Raw genomic sequence first — 20,833 nt, 5'->3', positions numbered from 1 at the left:
AACTCTTGTAAAGTGCTAAGCACGATTTCTGTTGTTGTTGTTGTTTCATCACTAAGTCGTGCCCGACTCTTTCGTGACTTCATGGACTGTCAAGCTCCTCTGTCCATAAGATTCTTCAGGCAAGAATACCTGAGTGGGTTGCCATTTCCTTCTCCAGGGGATTTTCCTGACCTAGGGATCGAACCTAGGTCTCCCGCATTGGCAGGTGGATCCTTTACCACTGAGACTTCAGAGACACCCTCAAGCACAATTTCTAGAACAGAGTAAACGCTTCTTAAATGTTCTCTATTATTGCTTTCATTATGCTGAGCCACACCTCCTTGCCTGGGCACCATCACATACACCTGGGGCAGAACTGCCACCCTTGGACCAGCATGCTGATCAGCAGCTATGGTCAACGTCATGGAGATTCCTTTTGAGCCTAAGTGCTGAGTGCCTACAGGGACAGAAGTAACTTTAATGCAGGCCAGTAAATAGAAACAGCAGATCCTCTATGACCCACCTCCCAGAATATTGGAAATAAAAGCAAAAATAAACAAATGGGACATAATTAAAATTAAAAGCTTTTGCACAACAAAGGAAACTATAAGCAAGGTGAAAAGACAGCCTTCAGAATGAGAGAAAATAATAGCAAACGAAGCAATGGACAAACAATCTCAAAAATATATAAGCAACTCCTGCAGCTCAATTCCAGAAAAATAAACGACCCAATCAAAAAGTGGGCCAAAGAACTAAACAGACACTTCTCCAAAGAAGACATACAGATGGCTAACAAACACATGAAAAGATGCTCAACATCATTCATTATCAGAGAAATGCAAATCAAAACCACAATGAGGTACCGTTTCACGCCAGTCAGAATGGCTGCTATCCAAAAGTCTACAAGCAATAAATGCTGGAAAGGGTGTGGAGAAAAGGGAACCCTCTTACACTCTTGGTGGGAATGCAAACTAGTACAGCCACTATGGAGAACAGTGTGGAGATTCCTCAAAAAACTGGAAATAGAACTACCATATGACCCACTATGTGGGTGACCCAATCCCACTGCTGGGCATACACACTGAGGAAACCAGAATCGAAAGAGACACGTATACCTCAGTGTTCATCGCAGCACTGTTTATAATAGCCAGGACATGGAAGCAGCCTAGATGCCCATCAGCAGACGAATGGATAAGGAAGCTATGGTACATATACACAATGGAATATTATCAGCCATTAAAACAAATACATTCGAATCAGTTCTAATGAGGTGGATGAAACTGGAGCCTATTATACAGAGTGAAGTAAGCCAGAAAGAAAAACACCAATACAGTATACTAACACATATATATGGTATTTAGTTAATCGGTAAAGGTAACCCTGTATGGGAGACATCAAAAGAGACACAGATAAATAGAACAGTATTATGGACTCTATGGGAGAGGGCGAGGGCGGGATGATATAGGAAAATGGCATGGAAGCATGTAAATTATCATATGTGAAATGAATCGCCAGTCCAGGTTCGATGCATGATACAGGGTGCTCAGGGCTGGTGCACCGGGATGACCCAGAGGGATGGGATGGGGAGGGAGGTGGGAGGGGGGTTCTGGAAGGGGAACACATGTACACCCATGGTGGATTCATGTCAATGTATGGCAAAACAAATACAATATTGTAAAGTTTAAAAATAGATAAACACACTAATTAAAAAAAAAACAGCCTCCACAAGACCGAGGCTGAATGTGTACAGTATATGGGGGGCTGCAAACCACAGAGGACTTTTCTGAGTCGTGGTCACACTCTTAAATAGTCCTGCGGTCAGCAGGGTTTTCTGAGTGGAGAGGCTGATTTGAACTGGGCTGAGAGAGCCTCAGTGCTCCGATGAAGGCTCTCTGCAAGCTGAGCATGTGCCCTGGGAGGCCGAGAAGGAAGCCCTCCCACACGGGCCCTGCTACTCTGCGCCCACCACCCTCACTCAGAGCGCAGCCCACATCCGGGTGGCTAAACCACAGCCCGCTTCTGGCTGCCGGCTACCTCTCGCAGCGGAGGCAGAGATCACTGCTCGGCCGCACCTCCACCTCCTCCCCTCCCCTCCCCCAGCCCCGGCGGCTCCTCCTCTCCCCGGAGGGGCTTCCTTCTGGAGGCAGCGTGGAAATCTGTATCCCCCCTCCCCCACACCCCCACCGCCGCCGACACACTCTGCATCACCTCCTCGTTTCTTTCCGCTGCCGTCATCTGCCTTTTAAGACCTCTATTTCTGTTTCACCCATTTTCTGAACTGCCCATTGATCAGGCACTCTTTGTCATCCTTGCTGTTTTTCTCCAAAAGGCGTTAGTCAAATGATTCTTTTTCTCCCTTTCTTTCTTTCTCTCTTCCCTCCTTCCCTTCTTTTTCTTTTCCTTCTTCATTCCTTTCCTCTCTTCCTCATTCCCTTTCTCTATATCCACCCCCACCCCCACCCCCCACCCCCTGCCCCTCTTTGATTTATTCCCCTATGCCCTTTTCAAAGAGAGCTTCAGGTAAGGCCTGTTCCAGCTGTGGAAACAGATAGTACTTGCATTTGGGGTCATAGCTGGGAATATAGTCAAAGGTAGGGAGGACCTGTGTTGTTCAGAAAACAAGACAGCCTCTGAGGGCTTCCCAGAAAAGAGGGACAGCAACTGTTTCAGCCAAATACACTTTATTTCTTTTCTTTCTCAGCTGACAAGGAATTTAGCACATTCATGGAGCTACAAATGACCATCTAGGAGTCTCCAGTGGAGACAGGGAGGGAGGGGGCACAGAACGAACTCTGGGTTGGGGTCTGTGAACAGGGCAGGACCTCTGCCAGCATTTACCCAGTCCATTCCCACCAAGGGTTTCCAAAGAGAGAGCCAGAAACAGGGAAAGGTAGGTGGAATAGTTAGGGATGGGGCAATTTCTATGCAGGAGAAAGAGGGAACCAAGGGGAATAGTAATACCTACTGGGGAAGGAAGGAATAGGGGCAGGGCGGGGTGAAGAACGGAAATAAATATCCTGACAAGAAGGCCTGCCAGGCGTGAAGGGGTGAGTAGCTACGATATTTAAAAGGATAATAAGGCAGCAATATCCTTGGACTGGGCGCCTGCAGAGAAGGCAGGAAGGAGGCCGCTGGGGACAAGGCTGAGGGTGGGAGCTCCCCACAAGGCAGAGGAACATTTCTCCTGTGGGGTCCAGGATTTGCCCAGGGAGCAAACAAGGAGTGGCAGGCCTGGAGAGGAGTCAGACCTGGGTCAGTGGGAGATGGTGTCAGGAGTTGTCAGACACCTCTCTGATTCAGGCCAGCATACAGGTCCCGCTGGCCTTTCCGGATGGGCTAGGGGTGGAATAGAGAGCAGGTGGTCAGCAGGGTGGGCGGAAGTCATTCCTGAGAAAGAAGGGCCTCTGCAGAACTAGCTTTAGAGCAATGGGAAAATCCTAGGCTAGGAGGCAGGAGGCAGGCTCAACTGGTAACAGAGTTGATCTGGTCACTTCCTGTGAGCCTCAGTTTTCCCATCTCAAAAATGGGAAACTAAAGGGCCACTTCTCAGGGCTTTTGTCAGAATTAAGTGAAGTCACTCATGTGAAAGTAAATGCCACATGCTTGACTGGTGCTCAGTAAATATTTGTTGAGTTTGTCCAGGTGTGATATTCAAAATATTTAACCATTGGTGGTGCATACACACCAATCAGTCAGAGCAGTCCTAGTGATTCTCTGCCATGCCAGGCAGTAACTCTTTAGTTGCCAAATCAAAAGGTGGTCCTGTGGGGGAGGGGCTGTGATGTCAGGTAGTATGTGTGTTAGTGGTGAGAAAGCTTGGGGCTACTCACTAGTGAAATATTTTCATATTTCAGCAGCTGGTAGGTACATGCTGGTGGGATGGCAGTCATGAGTTTATGGTGTTTGAGTTTGGGTGTATGGTATTCCCCATGGCTGCTCCTCAGCTAATTAATGAATAAACCAGAGAAAGAGGAGTGACACCGCCACCCCCACTGCCTGTGGTTGTGGGAACCCTGCAGCCTCTGAGATGACCGCTTTCTACCATGACAGATGCAGAGGTAGACACGTGGTGGGTTGTCCTGGAGCCCTGAAAGAGGGGCTTTGAAGTGTCTGACAGGCCAGGTGCACAGTCCCACCCGTCCCCTTCTCTCCTAGAAAGGCCCCTCCCCCCACTCTGTCCCTCATTACCTCATAGTCTGGATTGGGTACAGGGGGTGGCCTCTCCCTGTTTTGTCCTGCAAAGGAGGGAAGGGAAAAGGATTCATTTCCAAGAGGACACACCAATCTCGTGAAAATGAGACCCAGATCCAGGATGGCGAACTCCCCTCTACTTCTCTGTTTTTCTGTTCCAGCTGCTATTTTTCTTTGCCTTTTTTTTCATCCCATCTCTAATGACCCTACACAGTTCTTATCATTTTGTGACCTCAGCTCAAGGTCCTTCCATGGTTTCTGAGTAATCTGAGATGGGACATTCTGTGTCGAGATCTTGGCCATACCACGACTGTTCTATAGAAGCTGTCTTGACCTGGCCCGGGCTGGACATCCCCCACCTTGGTGGGCATCTCCTCCGTGATCTTACCCCGGGGCCTGCCGCCAGCACCGGCTCCTCTCGTCATAGGCGTGGCCTTGGCCTTTCGGCTCTTGCTCCAGTAATACACCAGCAGCAGCAAGCCCAGAGTGACACAGATGTCAACCACGATGATTGTGGCCACCACCATCAGATTCACCTCCATGCAGTTCTCACACACTGCGAGGCAGGGGTCGGGGGAGAAGAGAAATCCCCCAGAAAGGAAGACATAGGACACCAGAGATGAGGAAGGAACAAATGAAGCTCGTTCTCCCTTTAGTACTCACGTACCTGCCATGGCCAGACACCCCTCCCTCTGCCCCCAGGCTGTTTCAGCACCTTTATAACAACGAACGAAGTGTGGTGTTCATGGGTAGAGACTCTGGAATCAGACAGAGACTCTGGCGTCAGACAGTCCTGGGTTCAAATCCCAGCTACGTGACTCACTAGTTGTGAGAATTCTGAAATGTGTGTTGAACCCACAAAGCTTCTGTTTCCTCATATATAAAATGGAAGTAAGATAGCACTGAACCCATATAGTTGGTAAGAGGATTATATGAAACGCCTGGGCAAGTGTTTGGTATAGTGCTTGAAACTTAATAAGCACTCATTGATTGTTAGCTATCATTATTGTTTATGATTATGCCTTAGTTTATGACATTTTCATAGATTGAGTCCTTTTTGCAAATCCTGAAGAATTCATGTCTGGATAAAGCATCAGATAAACTAATATTGGGGTCCCATATTTTCTGGACAGGATATAATGCAGACAGGATACCCAGTCCTGTCTCTTGGGAAGTTGTTTTGGATCTAGTGCTAAAGTTACCCCAACAGCCCTATATTGATGTTTAATCTATATTTCAGAAAATACTGATGATATATAGCCCCAGATTGTCTTGGATTGAGTGTAGGAGAAGCACAAAGTTGCCAGGGGACTGTAAGTTGGGTAAGGGGAAATCCTGAGAATGTTCTTTTGAAATATCTTCCCTAAAGAGTCTAGTAGTGCTTGCTCTGAAGACCTGTATTACCTCTTGCTTTCAGGTACAGCTTATGTTTCTCCTCTGTGCTTCCCTTTGGGTAGCACTGATAATAACCACTGTCGTCCATTTCTGAAAAATTTTCCAGTAACAGCTGATTCCCATGATAATCGGTAATTTGACCACCATTTTTTTTCCATTCTATTTCACTGTCAGAATTGTCAGGGCACGTCAGCTCAACAGTGTTTCCAGAGATGGAGACTGTATATTCTGGGGAATGGGAGAGAAGAGAAGGGAAATTTAAAGAGAGAAACCAGTAAGATTTAAGGCAAATTAGTAGCCAAAGAACCAATCAAATGCAGAAAGTCATCTGACATCCTAGATCTTAGATTTTCTTGTCAAAAGGTGACTCTGTTGGCTAAAGGGTATGAAAGAGGAGAGACTCAGGAGAAGGGGCCCTAGAGAACCTCTTGAAGATGACTTCAGAGTTTAGGCATGGACATGGGAACTTGGAAGGAGAGGGTGAACGTGGAGAAAATCTATAGAAGTCCTTATTTGTAATGTTTCTAAAATGTGGAGTTAGAAATGTAATGTTGGGAGGACCTCAGTTCTTGGGGTTAATCTCCCTCAATCAGGTGCTTCTTCCCAACCATGGATCTGCATCATTGATAGGGAAGATATAAAAGACTGATAAACTTACCTTGCTGTGCAGTAATATCTGAAAATGGAAAAAGGAAAGAATGGTAAGAAAATAACCTTGGTTGAAGTTTAAATTGTAGGTAAAAAATTTCAAGAGCTAGACACTGTCCCTAAGAATTCCCAGAGAGAATTCTTTAGGGAGCCGCATGTCTTAAAGATGAGGTATGTACCTGGCCTAAGAGATATGCTCATAGACACAACTCAGGTACATCAAACTGAGAACATATCAGCATGTACTTCTAGACTGAGATCCACTAAAGCTCAAAAAGTCTTAGAATCCTAAAGCTGAAAAATTCTAAACGTCTTCAAATTTATTCTCTTGCATTAAGCAAGAGTCATATTCCAGATAGATATGAAAGGGCCTTCTCGGAGATAAAGACTTTCATTTCTTTGAATCACTGATTCTTATACTACCTGTTTTTCATTATTCAGAAGTTCTTTCTTATAACTAACAGAAACCCTCATAGTAAAGATCAAATATCTTTCTCCTTATTCTATGCCACTTTCATGTTATTACCCTTAAATTCTGTGAAGTTCTATATAGATTTTAAGGAAATAATTCTTCTAATAAAAAGTGAAATTATTTTAAGTTATATCTCAGTGGAATCAACTGTTAATTATATCTGTTAGAACTATTGGTGTGGACAACTGAAATCCACTAATAAAATTTGGGGATCCAGCCAAATTCCCCAGAGTAGGTAATCTTGCCCTAGGAAGTAGGGATGGGAAGCACCCTGGTTTCCTGGAAGACCTGAGGCTGGGACCCTAGGCAGCACTGAGCTATGCTCGAGCCTGGATATGTGACAGCTGGAAGAGCAGAGTATGGTGCTCAGAGACACCCCTTTCTCTATTGGGGGTGTTTTGCTACAGTGTGCTATGGGAACAGAACACTGGACTGAGTCAGAAACCCTGTATTTGAATCCCAGATCTGCTTTAGGCTGTGTGACCAAGGGAAAATCATTTAACTTCTCTGAGCTTCAGTTTCTTCACGTGAGAAACAGATAAAACATCCACCTCACAAGGTATTTGTGAGAACTAAATGGATTATGAAACTGAAAATGGATGGTGCATTGCAGTTGCTCAAGAAAAATATTTTTTACTTTCTTTCTTTCCTTCTGGGGGTCCTGCTAATGGAGAACAGAACAGAGTACTGACCCAGTTGCTCAGTCAGCCCTGCAGCTGAGATCATATGGAATGTAAACAAGTCATTCCGCAGGTTTACCTATCTACTAATAATGGGGAGTTGAGTATAATGACAGTAGATCGTCTATAATATTTTGACTTGGAAATAATTTTTCAGCACTGATATTTCTTATAAATGTTAAACTAGAAATCATAACTAAAATAATTTAGAAGTAAATAGAAGTTTCACTCTGCGTGGTATGTTTGGAAAAGCAATGTGAAAGAAATTGCTCACAACTCTTTTTGGCATAAATTCAGTAGTGAAGCGCAGACCAATACGTTCTCATACAAGGGCCTAGATGTCTATACTTAGAAGCACTTGTTTTATTATTATTATTTGGCTGTGCTCCATGGCATGTGGGATATCAGTTCCTCAACCAGGTATCGAACCCGTGGTCCCTGCAGTGGAAGCACAGAGTCTTAGCCACTGGACCACCAGGAAATTCCCTTAGATGTCTATACTTAGAAATAAGACATATGCTCACAAAAATTTTGCACATATTCATAATGATTAAGAAAATAAGTTTCAGGGACTTTCCTGGTGGTCCAGTGGCTAAGACTCTGTGCTCCCTATGCAGGGGGCCTGGGTTCAACCCCTGGTCAGGGAACTAGATCCCACAAGCCACAACTAAGACCTGGTGTAGCCAAATAAATATTTTTTTAAAAATGAGTTTCAGCATCAGATAAATATGCATTTACATTTATATCTCTGATTGGACTATATATTTATTTTCTAAGTCTTGGTTTTCTTATCTGTAGAGTAGGGATGTTAGGAGAATTATGTGAGGAAATTCAGGTAGAATATTAAGGGCAATACCTAGAACATGTATGCTCAGTAAACTATAATGCTTATTATTTAGTTTGCATATTTCCCATGTAATAATAGCTAAACTCTACCAGCTGCTTTCTGCCCATCAGATAATATTCTAAGTAAATCGATCAATCCTCATAACAACTCTACAAGCTAGTTATCATTATTATTTATATTTCATAGGTAATAATGCTATGGCACGGAGAAGTTAAGAAAATTATTCAAAGACACTCAGCAAGTAAGAAGTTGAGCCAGGATATGATGGTCTAGCTTCAGAGTTAGACTCTCAGCCTCACACTCCACAACCTTCTCCACTGTCTGAGATATTGTTCCCTATAATATAAGCTTACCCTTTAAAACTCAACTCAAGAATCCCCTCCCCTGGGGAGCTTTCCCCAACTATATCCTTTGAAGAGTTGGTCGCTCTTCTCTTTATATTTTATTTTACTCTTTACTCATAGCAGGAAACAGATTATGTTATCAATTATTTCTTTCAAATAAGACCATCGGCTTTCTTTTTTTTTTTTGGCCGAACCATGTGGCTTGTTGGATCTTAGTTCCCTGATCAGGGATTGAACCCAGGCCCTCAGCAGTGAAAGTAAGAAGTCCTAACTGCTGGACTTCCAGAGAATTCCCAAGACCTTCAGCTTCTTGAGGGGAAGGAACTAGTGATGCAGTCATATGCATGATCATTTATTCATTAAAAAAACAGGCATTGAGCACCTGTTCACACACACACACACACACATTGAGCACCTACCATGTGTATCAGAAGTAAAAGTAGTGTTAGTGGCTCAGTCGTGTCCGACTCTGTGATCCCATGGACTGTAGCCCACTGGGCTCCTCTGTCCATGGGATTCTCCAGGCAAGAATACTGGAGTGGGTTACCATGCCCTTCTCCAGGGGATCTTCCTGACCCAGGGATCAAAGCCAGGTCTCCTGCTTTGCAGGTGGATTCTTTATACCGTTTGAGCCACCTAGGAAGCCCACGTGTATTGGGCCAAGTAAATAAGGTGTTGTTTTGGCCATCAATGAATTCATGATATACACACAAAATTCCAACCCATGCTCGCATATATTCTTTCCTGAATGATGCTCAGGAATACACATCACTCAGCTATAATAGGACCTGACAGTTAGCAACAAACGTAGGCACATCTCATAAAGAGTCTATTGAAAGATAATTATGTTTTCCCTCTAATGGTTCTGGCTCTTAGTATTTATTACTGTGATATGTCATGATCATTTTGATCCACAATTGAAAGGAAGTTGTACAGGGCGAAAATCCTCTTACCAATTTCTTCTGAATCTGAAAAAGAAACTATTCGAAACACTCCTATCGGCTAGTAAGATCAGACCCTTCCACCCTGGGTTAGGACTCTTCCCTCAATCTTCAGAAAACAATGGATATTTAAATTTCCCATGGCTGCATATGAAAAGCTCTTTCATATTCTACATTAAAAAAACTGGTGGCTAATTAGTTATAAAAAAAAGGGTCCTAAGTAATCATTTTGAATATAATGTCTATTCGATACATAAATATAAAAATATATTTATAAAATTAAAAATATAATTGGCATTAGTGGTAAAGAACTCGCCTGCCAATGCAGGAGACAAAAGAGATACGGGTTCTGTTCCTGGATTGGGAAGATCCCCTAGAGGAGGAAATGGCAACCCACTCCAGTATTCTTGCCTGGAGAATCCCATGGATACAGGAGCATGGCAGGCTACAGTCCACAAGGTTGCAAAGAGTTGGACATGACTGAAGCGACTTAGCAGGCAGGCATAAAATTATTACATTGTACACCTTAAACTTATACCATGTTATATGTCAACTATATCCCAATAAAGCTGGCCAAAAAAGGAAGATCTGTATTGGGCATAAATTAAACAATAAACAAAAACCAACCCTAAATGACCAATAGCATGCAGAAGAGATTAGTTTTCCTGGAGCTTATCAGTACTCTGAACATATCCCACCTGTCAGTAAGGTAACATTAACACATTTTCCATGATATATTTTCTAAAAAGGATTCTAAGGACATTACAATTTAGGCAGATTAATGCTACGTAATGGAGACTGGCCCAGTGCCTGGCTTTTAACACAAAATTGGTTCACGCACTTTGGAGGAGATGACTGAAGAGAATGCATTCCAGTATTGGGATATTCCTGCCTCTCTGCTATGACTGAGGAGGTAAGTCCAGGCCAGGCACATGCATATGCATGTGCACACATGAACACACATGCACACACACACTTTCAGAGTATTTGGACATGTAATTCTTTTTTTTTTCTTTCACTTTTTGGTCATATACCACAGCATATGGGATCTTATTGCCCTGACCAGGAATGGAACCTATGCCCCCACACATTGGAAGTGCAGAGTCTTAACCATTGGACCACCAGGGAAGTCCCTGGACATGTAATACTGAATGTGGACTCAAATGCTGTCCCAGAGGCCTATTCAGTGCATCTCTAGGCATGCATTCAAGCCACAAATCCTCTACAAAAAACTCCCATCAAATAGGAAATGAAAACTTGGCATTGTTTTAGTTGGCTCAATTCTTTTCTTCTGAATAGTTAACACTCATTATTTCCTGTGATTTCTGTTGCATTCCTCTTCTTGGCTAGAACTATCCCTAGACTTATGAGGAAAAGGAAAAGGAGAAGATCAGAGAAATCCCTTTTATTGGTCTCTGTAGGAGGTCTAGTGAAAACATTCATAAATACAAAACAAGACTGGGCTGATTTGATAACAAGGAAAGAAAAAGCACAACTCACCTTGTGCCCAAGCACCAACTAGAAAATAAATAAGAAGAAAAGAGTTAGTAAATGTTGTGAGTGACTGAAATTCCAAGCAGAGAAAGTTCTATAGTCTAGTCTGACCATTTCTGAGCATCTATGGTCCTTCCCACCCACTTCTGGATCACAGTTAACCCTATACCCAGTGAGTGATATGGACTTCTGGGTAGTGACCTGGGGTTTCTGGTCAATTTGGGATGAGACAGAAGAAGGAGGCACCTAGTGTTAAACATGAACACACAGCATTTGACAAACAGATGTTAGAAAATGTTGAGGGGGTGCTTCTGGGGAGACAGAGAAATAGCAAGAGAGTTTTGCAGCCCAGCCTCCAATTTAAAAAGAAATCTCTTTTTAAAGAGAAAGAAAACAAGGAAGAAAAACAAGCTCTGGGTTAGGTACAAAGATTGAGATTCTTGTTCTGTCTCTGACTCTTGGTGGTCTGATGGTTCGGTTTTTCCATTTGTTTTCTACTTGAGACAGAGATGGGAATACTTGAAACCAATTACTCATCAGCTAGAACCTGTGCATCGAAGAGTCTGATCATATTTCCACTGGGTGCTCCAGACTCCCTGCCCTCAGCAGTAATCCGGATTCTCTGTAATGACCAGTTTCCCCGACATCGCCTTCAAGTTTCATGTGTATCTATTTTATCAACTGCCTCTATATTGGATGAGACACCTCTCCCAATCACCATAACCAGAGGAGCCTGGGCACATTCTCATGAGGCCAAACCTCTAGGGGTGATTAGGACTTTGGTATTCCCTCTCTCTCCCTCTGCAAAGCAGTTTATACTATAGGCCTGTAAGCCAATGTCTTGAGGAGTCACACTCTACCGCTTGACACTCCAAACATGTTCCCTGGACCAGCAGGAGACAAATGAGCCAGAGAGCTTATTATAAAGGCAGAAGAGCAGTCCCAATCCAGACTCACTGAAGCAGAAGCTGAAATTTAACAAGATTCCCCGGTGACTCTTGTGCACGCTCAAGCTAGAGAAACCCAAGATGAAGCAGGAAGTGGAGACGCCATGGCTGTAGCTCTGAGATGTGAGCCCCAGCTGTGATAGTATTTTCTAGATCTCTAAAATAAACCCCTCATGAGCTATTTGGCCTCACATCGTGCCATCATTAAGAGCACAGGCTGTAGGCAGTTCTGAGTTCCCATATCAGCTTCAGCACTTACTAACTGTGGTTTTAAACAAGCTATTGTACTTGGGTGCTAGTTTTTTACATCTGTAAAATAGGGCGGAGGTCCCCAATCTCTGGGCCACAGATGGGTGCCTTCTGTCAGATCAGTGGCAGCATTAGATTAGAAACAAAGTGACAATAAATTTAATGTGCTTAAAACATCCTGAAATGAACCCCCCACCCTAGTCCCTGGCAAAATTGTCTTCTAGGAGACTGCTCCCTGGTGCCAAAAAGGCTGGGGACCACTGAAACAAAATACATATAACATTTACCTTCCAAGGTGGAGGTAAAGATTAAATTAGTTAACATGGGTAAAGACTTTTTGTAACACAGTATCTGGCACTCAGTAAACAGCAACGTTAAAAAAAAAGACTTTATCTGATATGAGCTATGGAAAGCCTCTTAGTTACTTATCAATTTATATTCCACCTTCCTTCCAACAGGACTAAAGTAATTGAAAGCACTTGGTCAACTGAAAAGGACTGGAAATTATGAGGTGCTTCATTGTCTCAGATACTAAGCTTGCTGAATACTTGGTGCAGAGTTTGGGTTCAACCATCTACTCTCCTCGCAATAAGCAGTGAAGATTAACTCCTCTAATCTCCTTTGTGTTAGTTCATAAGGGCTGGGCTGTTCACTGACAGAACGAGGTTTTTCTCGGAGGCACAAAGACCTCCTTGCTTTCAGTAGATATGATCACTTCAACTGCTTTCCTTTAGCTGTTCTCTGAAAGGTCTTCTGGGAACATGCTAGCCTAGCCCTAGTTCCCTGTGCTAACACTGCACAAACTCTTCCTTACATTTTCTAGAAAATGAGGCTCCTTGGTACACTGGGCAGCACCAGGTTAGGCAGTGAGCCTTCCATGGTCTGGAGAAACACCCATCTTTTCATTCCATCCTTTCATTCCATCCTACTCACCTAGTAAGAGGCAGAGTCCCAGAACTCGCCAGAGATTCCCCGACTGCATCCTTCTCTCACTGGACGCTCACTCTACCTAAGATGGCGGAGGCCAGTTGGCTCACAACTTCTGAAAAAGAAACCAGAGGACTTTTTCAAATCCCCTGCTGAAGCTGAGGACCCTGGGGCCATTGCTCCCAATGCTGGGATGAAAAAGGGGGCTTTGTAAGAGAGAGACTCACCATTTTCCGAAGCAGGCACCTACGGTTGGGAGGGGAGGCGGGTTTCTGAACCCCACACAGGAAGTGTGGAGGGGCCTCTGGGCCTGAAGGGTTCTACGTTTGAGACGGAGGCAGCCACCTGGGTTGGCTGGGGAGATTTGGGCCCCATGTCCTCCCATTGGACGAGGGAGACCTGAAGGTGCTGTGAAAAAATACCTGCAACTTAGCTGCCCAGGCCTTGCACAGTGCACCCCCCACAATGGGGGCTCCCTTCTCAGATACCCCTCCCACCACACAAGCTGTGATAGGAAGAGAGAGGAACACCAAAGGGTTGCTTTCTTTATGGCATACGTGGCTTGGGGCAAGCTGTTGGTTTGAAAATATATGTTGATTTAAAACCATGAGATGCCGTTCTTTTTTGCCTATAATGTTTACAAAAATATTTTTAAAATGTGATATTCAGCACTGGAAAGGGTAAAGAGTGACAGTCTTAGAATGTGCTGATGTGAGTGTAAACAGTTATGGTCTTTCTTAATTTTTGAGCATGCATCAATCAAATGCTTACCCAGTGCCAGGTACCATGCTAAGGGCTTTAACCAACAGTTCTCCAAGGACTTACTTGGCAGTCCAGTGGTTAAGACTCTGTACTCCCAATACAGGGGCACAGGATTGATCCCTGGTCAGGAGCTAAGATTCCACATCCTGAGTGGGATGGCCCCAAAACAAACAAACAAAAAACAAACTTCTAAGGTAGATATTAGGGTTTCCCTGATGGCTCAGTGGTAAAGAATATGCTTGCCAATACAGAAGATGTGGGTTCCATCCCTGAGTCGGGAAGAACTCTTGAAGAAAGAATTGCAACCCATTCTAGTATTCTTGCCTGGGAAATCCCATGGACAGAGGAGCCTGGCTGGCCATAGTCCACGGGGTCACCAAGAGTCGGACGTGACTTATCGACCAAACAACAACAAGGTAGACATTAGGGTTAGGGCATGGCCTCAAAACAAGCAAAAAATGACCCTCTAAGATCGGTATTATTTTCATCTTCATTTTGTGCTTGAGTAAACTGAGGCTCAGATATGTTATCTAAGTTGTCACAGATCACAGAGCTGGGATCCTCAAAAATATTTTGGTGAAATTCATTGATTTAGTAAATATTTGATATCTACTTGGCTGTAGTATGTGCTGGGTGCTAGTAATAGAACAGTCACAAGATAGATAGTCCTCAAGGAGGATGAAAGGAAATGTGGACATTAAGCTGATTATTTCAGGAGACTGATGCTGAGAAAGAGGAAATACAGGGGCTGTGGGAGTGATAGAAGGGAGGCCTAATGTAGTCTGGGGGTAGGGAAGGTCTCCCTTCTGAGGGTGGCATCTAAGCTGAAACCTGCTGGAGGCCTGGAGTGAACCAGGATGGGGGGAGGACAAGGAAGTATTCCAGACAGAGGGAGCAGCATGTTTGGGGCCTGGGGATGAGGAAGAGAGACCCATTCAAGAAACCGGAAACTCAGAAAGGCAAGTACCAGAGGTAAGAAATGGAACTGAAAACTCAGCAGGGGCCAGATGGAGAGAGATTTGCAAGCCTTGTTAAAATTCTTTTTTAAAAAAAATTTAATTGGAGGATGATCGCTTACAATGATCTGCTGTACAATGAAGTGAATCAGCTATATGTATACATACATCCCCTCCCTCTGGGACCTCCCTCCCACCTCCCATCCCACCCCTCTAGGTCATCACAGAGTGCCAGTCTGAGCTCCCTGCGCTATACAGCAGCTTCCCACTAGCTATCTATTTTACATATAGTAGTGTATATATGTCAATGCTACTCTCCCAATTCATCCCAAAAGATTCTTAAGGATTATTTTAAGGGTAATGGGAAGTGATTGAAGGGTTTAAAACAGGAGGATGACAGCATCAAATTCTTTAAAAATTTTTAAATGAAAAAATTAATTGTGGAAGTAACATATGCACGTTAAAAACAAAGGAAGAGCACAGAAGAGTATATACAACCGTCTCCTGACTCACCTTGCCTTGGCCCTATTCCTCTCCCTAGAGAAAACCACTTTCAACTTGGTAAACTGTTTTTCTGGTGGTTACCTTCTTATCTCTAAATGTGAGTTGTCATCATTCGGGTTCTCTGGGAAACAAACTGAGATGGAGATTTGTGTGCAGGTGGCTCACAGAGGGAAACACAGGAACAGCTCTGGTCAAGGAAGGAAGTGGGATTGGCCAAGGGAGAGGGGGAACTACAATGAGAGTTCAGCCAAACCAGGAGGAGATATCAGGCTAGGATTGTATTGTAATAGGGAAGAGCCTCATATTCTATAATGAGTTAATCACTAAAGGGATGTTACCTATAAGTTAAATTATACATAACAGTTCATCACTGGGAACCCTGCCTCCCAGGTAATGAGAGTTAACATGAAATACCTTTGTTCAGCTCATAGGAAACATCCTGACCAGGCTCACCTGTGAATGACTTCAGGAAGGAAGAAATCAACACAACCTCTCCCGAGTCTGGCTGGAACCAGAACTTTACACCCTCCCCTTTCAGTATAAAAGAAGCCTGAATTCTAACTCTGGGAAGATGGTTCTTTGGGATGCTAACGCGCCGTCTTCTCAGTCTGCTGGCTTTTCCAATGAAGTGGCTATGCCTTGCTCCTATAACTCCTCTCTCGATTTATTGGCCTGTCATGAGATGGCTCTTTGGTATCTCTCTGGTGGTTCAGATGGTAAAGAATCTGCCTGCAATGCGGGAGAACGAGGTTCAATCCCTGGGTCGGGAAGTTCCCCTGGAGAAGGAAATGGCAACCCACTCCAGTATTGTTGCTGGAGAATTTCATGGACAGAAGAGCCTGGCAGCTATAGTCCATGGGGTCGCAAAGAGTCAGACACAACTAAGCAACTAACACACACACACACACAAGAAGTGGCACTAGTGGTAGAGAACGTGCTTGCCAATACAGAAGACTTAAGAGATGTGGGTTCAATCCCTGGGTCAGGAAAATCCCCTGAAGGAGGGCATGGCAACCCACTCCATATTCTTGCCTGGAGAAGTACATGGACAGAGAAACCTACAGTCCATAGGGTTGTGGAGAGTTGGAAGTGACTTAGCATGCATGCATGCATGCAATGAGCAGTACAAGCTTGGACTTGTTAACAGGATGACCCATCAGAGCAGTTCTGAACTGGGGCCATAGGCATATCATCTAGTTTTCATATGAACTGTTTCCAGAGAGGTGTGAACTCGGTTGTTGCAGCTGCTTCCGCTGAGAACAAGGCCTGTGAGAGGGCTCTGCTGTGAGCCTTCAGAGGACACAATCCCAGCAGACGGGTGAGTAAGCAGTCTTCAAGGGGGAACGTGGACAGCATCATGCAGCATCCATGCAGGTCACCCCTTGGCCTGCTTAGATCCACTTGCTGTATAATAATTTCACGCCATGCTTTAATCAACCTTTTGAGGACTTTGGTTGATCTCTTTTTCTGGAGAAGCTTGTGAAAGGAGAGTTACGGCCCCACTGCAGCTGTTCTGGGGGCCCTATCTGATCGTCATAATCTCCCTTCTTTGTTACTCATTCTAGATTGCTCCTGGCCTTAGATGTTAATAGCACTTCTGCTGACCTGAGGGAAGGCATAGCTTGGGGAGCCTGAGCCCCTGGTTGGCATGGTCTTCTCAGGCTCTGAGCCCTTGGTTTCTACATGTATACTTCCTGCTCCCTGCAGCCCTGACTCCTCCTGATGGTAAGGAAAGATTCATCCGGTGGGGAGAGTGAATTATTTTTTTGCCTACTGCCAACTTCTACATCCCTTGGGCCATTGGAAAGTCATATGTAGGACAATTTTTTGTTTTGCTGATGTGTTGTCTGCACGACAAGATGCCAGCATTTGGTTGGCTATAGGCCTCTAGCATCCCACACAAACAACTGCACACATTTCCAAAATACCCTCTAGAGAACAGTACCATCTTAATTGAGAATTACCATTTAAGAGCTTTCTTCCATCTGTGTTTATAGAACCCAGTCTCCAGTTCCCTCTAAAACTGAACGGAAGGAGGCAGCAATTGTCTAGGAAATCAGCAATGTGGTCACATGAATGCTTCAAAATCACTGCAGATGGTGACTGCAGCCATGAAATTAAAAGATGCTTGCTCCTTGGAAGAAAAGTTATGACCAACTCAGACAGCATATTAAAAAGCAGAGACATTACTTTGCCAACAAAGGTCCATCTAGTCAAAGCTATGGTTTTTCTAGTAGTCATGTATGGATGTGAGAGTTGGACTATAAAGAAAGCTGAGTGATGAAGAATTGATGCTTTTGAGCTGTGGTGTTGGAGAAGACTCTTGAGGGTCCCTTGGACTGCAAGGAGATCCAACCAGTCCATCCTAAAGGAGATCAGTCCTGAATATTCATTGGATGGACTGATGCTGAAGCTGAAACTCCAATAGTTTGGCCACCTGATGCGAAGAACTGACTCATTTGGAAAAGACTCTGATGCTGGGAAAGATTGAAGGTGGGAGGAGAAGGGGACGACAGAGGATGAGACAGTTGGATGGCATCACCAACTCAATGGTCATGAGTTTGGGTACACTCTGGCAGTTGGTGATCGGCAGGGAGGCCTGGCATGCTGCAGTCCATGGGGTCGCAAAGAGTCAGGCACAACTGAACAACTGAACTGAACTGAATACTCGGTGTGAAATGTCTCTACTTTTCTGAACTTTGCCCTCACTCAGCCTGCACTACAGCCACTAGACCAGCCTAGGACTCCACTCTGTTTCCTGGGAGTCTCTTAGGTCTGTTCTTCCCTCTGGTTTCCCAAATGGTCTCCATCTCTGTTCTAGCAAATTTGCAGTCCCTAAGCAGTGTTCTCATTTTTATTTTTGAGGATTAATTGAAAAATTTATGGTAAACACACATAACATAAAATTTACCATCTTAACTTTTTTTGGAGGGTTGGGAACGAGGCATGCAAGATCTTAGTTCCCTGACCAGAGATTGAATCCATACCCCTTTCAGTGGAAGCACTGAAATGGAGTTGTAACCACTGGACTGCCAGGGAAGTCCCCATCTTAACTACTTTTAAGTGAACAGTTCAGTAGTGTTAAGTACATTTGTATTGTGCAGCCAGTTCCCAAAATCTTTTCATCTTGCAAAACAGAAACTCTATATTCATTAAACAACAACTCCCCATTTCCTCCTCTCTTCAGCCCATGACAACCACCATTCTGCTGTCTGTCTCTATGAATTTGACTTTCTCATTTAAGTGAAATCACATAGTATTTGCTTCTTTGGAACTAGCTTAATTCATTAGCATAATGTCCTCAAGATTTAGACTGAATAATTATTCTATGTATATATATTATGTTTTGTGTATCTATTCATCTGCTGATGGTCTCTCGGGTTGCTTTCACCCTTTTGGCTACTATGAATAGTGCTGCTATGAACATGGGTGTTCAAATCTCTCTTCAAGACACTGCTTTCAATTCTTTTGTGTCTGTACCTAGAAGTGGAATTGATGGATCATATGGTAATTATATATTTAATTTTTTTGAAGACCTCATATATTATTTTCCCCAGCAGTTGCACAATTTTACATTCTCTCCAACAGTGCATAAGGTTCCAATATCTCCACATCTTTATCAGCACTTGCTTTCTGTTCTTTTGATAATAGTCATCCTAATGTTTATTGTAGTGGGAATTCCTAATAATGTACTTTCCCAACCTTGAGAAATTCCATACAAGTAGAATCTGGAAAAACAGCATATATTAAGAAACTATGCTAATGATTATCTTTCATGTTTTTCTTAGAATAATAGCCTTGTTACAAACCCCAAGGCCAGATCCAGAAGGGAGTATGACCGGGATCATGAAAGCATGGACTTTGGAACACCGGGTCAGCGCCGCGCCAGGCGTGAAGGCTGCCTATGCATTTGCTGATTGCTCCTGAGACTAGCCCGGAAGGGAACAGCCTGGGGTAAAAAACAAGGAGATCTGGACTATGTCAATGTAATTCATGACATTTAGGAGTACGTGATTAAAACAGTGTATGTCTTGAGAAAAATAAGATCAAAGAAATTCTTGTAGTCTGCACTTAAGAATAAAAGCTGGACTCAGAGTGGACTCTGCACCTCTGTCCAATAGAGGCTGCAGGTCCTCTGACCCATTGCACCAGATTTCGTGTTGTGTCTTCATTCTCGTCACTTGCTCCCAGACCATTAAGGCGATGGGGTTTGAAGTGGTATCTCATTGTAGTTTTGATTTACCTTTCCTTGATAATTAGTGATGCTGAGTATCTTTTCATGAGCTTGTTGGCCATTTGATATCTTCTTGGGAGAAATGTCCATTCAAGTTCTTGGCTCATTTTTTAAAAGCTATTTTATTATAAATTTTATCTATTTATTTATGGCTGTGCTGGGTCTTTGTTGCTGTGCAGGCTTTTCTCTAGCTGTGGCGAGCGGGGGCTACTCTGTAGTTTTGGTGCTCCAGCTTCTCATTGCTGTGGGTTCTCTTGCTGCAGAGCACCGGCTCTAGGGCATGCAGGCTTCAGTAGCTGTGACATGTGGGCTCAGTAGTTGTGGCTCCTGGGCTCTAGAGCACAAGTTCAACAGTTGTGGTGCACGGGCTTAGTTGTTCTGCGACATGTGGTATCTTCCTAGACCAGGGATTGAGACCATGTTCCTTGCATTGCCAGGAAATTCTTAACCAATGAACCACCAGGGAAGTCTGTTTGCTCATTTTTTAATTGGGCTTTTTAAAAAAGCTATAGTTGTTTATATATTCTAGATGTTAAGCCCTTATCAGACATATAAGTTGCAAATATTTTCTCCCATTTCACAGGCTGCCTTTTCGTGCTGTTGTGAAACTGGATGCACAGCTTTAAATTTTGATAAAGTCCAATTTATCTATTTTTCACTTTTATTGTCTATGTTTTTGAAGTCATGCAGTGGCCCCCTTTCACTGCCAGTCTAGAGAACCCTTCAGGCTGGGGAACAGGAGGAGGAGGATTGGATTAATCTTTTGAGTCTCACTCAGTTATTACAATGGTGGTCTTTCTGCCTCCATGCTCGATCCCACCAATCCATTCTCTGTAAGACAGTGAGAGTGAAGTTAAAACACACTAAAAAGCGTGATTTTGTCACACTGCTTCTTGAAGTTTGAAACACCCATCATTCTCAGGGTAATTATAAAGCCCAGGGATGGTGGTGGAAGTGGGGAAGGAATTTTGTCCCTGATTCTCTTTCCAGCTTTATCTAGCCTTCTATTTCTTTCTCCTCCTTTTTCATGCTTTTGCTCAACTAAATTATTAATGGATGCCTAACTACTTCATGCTTTTTATTTTTCTTACTTCCAAGCCTCTATGTACTCTTGGATTTTCTGCCTAGAAAATTCACCCTCATCTAGGTCAGCTCATACTAAGCTTCAGATTTCAACAAGATGCATCAGCCTCTGGGAAGCATGCCCTGAACCCCAAACAAAAAGTTAGGTTAGGCAATACTCCTCAGCACAGCACTCATTAT

The 20,833-nt window shown here is 43.7% G+C and overlaps 1 protein-coding gene across 4 annotated transcripts; it reads right to left on the bottom strand.

The window, feature by feature from the left end:
- Nucleotides 1-2,643: 2,643 nt before the first annotated feature.
- On the bottom strand, nucleotides 2,644-13,372 carry CD3E (CD3 epsilon subunit of T-cell receptor complex). 4 transcript variants are annotated; one of them, XM_081541086.1, is made up of 8 exons: nucleotides 13,342-13,372; nucleotides 13,121-13,229; nucleotides 10,998-11,015; nucleotides 6,224-6,241; nucleotides 5,575-5,793; nucleotides 4,559-4,726; nucleotides 4,168-4,214; nucleotides 2,644-3,315 (listed from the first exon to the last, which is right to left on the bottom strand). In XM_081541086.1, exons 2-8 carry the CDS (start codon nucleotides 13,167-13,169, stop codon nucleotides 3,259-3,261), a joined length of 576 nt encoding a protein of 191 aa, XP_081397212.1. In that variant the 5' UTR covers nucleotides 13,170-13,229; nucleotides 13,342-13,372; the 3' UTR covers nucleotides 2,644-3,258. The 4 variants fall into 4 exon arrangements, with proteins under 4 accessions (XP_081397212.1, XP_081397213.1, XP_081397214.1 ...); XM_081541087.1 differs by having other exon boundaries at nucleotides 13,121-13,226; XM_081541088.1 differs by lacking the exons at nucleotides 6,224-6,241; nucleotides 10,998-11,015 and having other exon boundaries at nucleotides 13,082-13,229.
- Nucleotides 13,373-20,833: the final 7,461 nt, after the last annotated feature.

The sequence above is a fragment of the Giraffa tippelskirchi genome, chromosome 11 (genome assembly GCF_054371585.1).
Source record: "Giraffa tippelskirchi isolate mGirTip1 chromosome 11, T2T-mGirTip1v1.2.pri, whole genome shotgun sequence".
In the NCBI taxonomy this organism is placed as follows: domain Eukaryota; kingdom Metazoa; phylum Chordata; class Mammalia; order Artiodactyla; family Giraffidae; genus Giraffa; species Giraffa tippelskirchi.
This window is presented reverse-complemented; position numbering and strand designations above follow the sequence as displayed.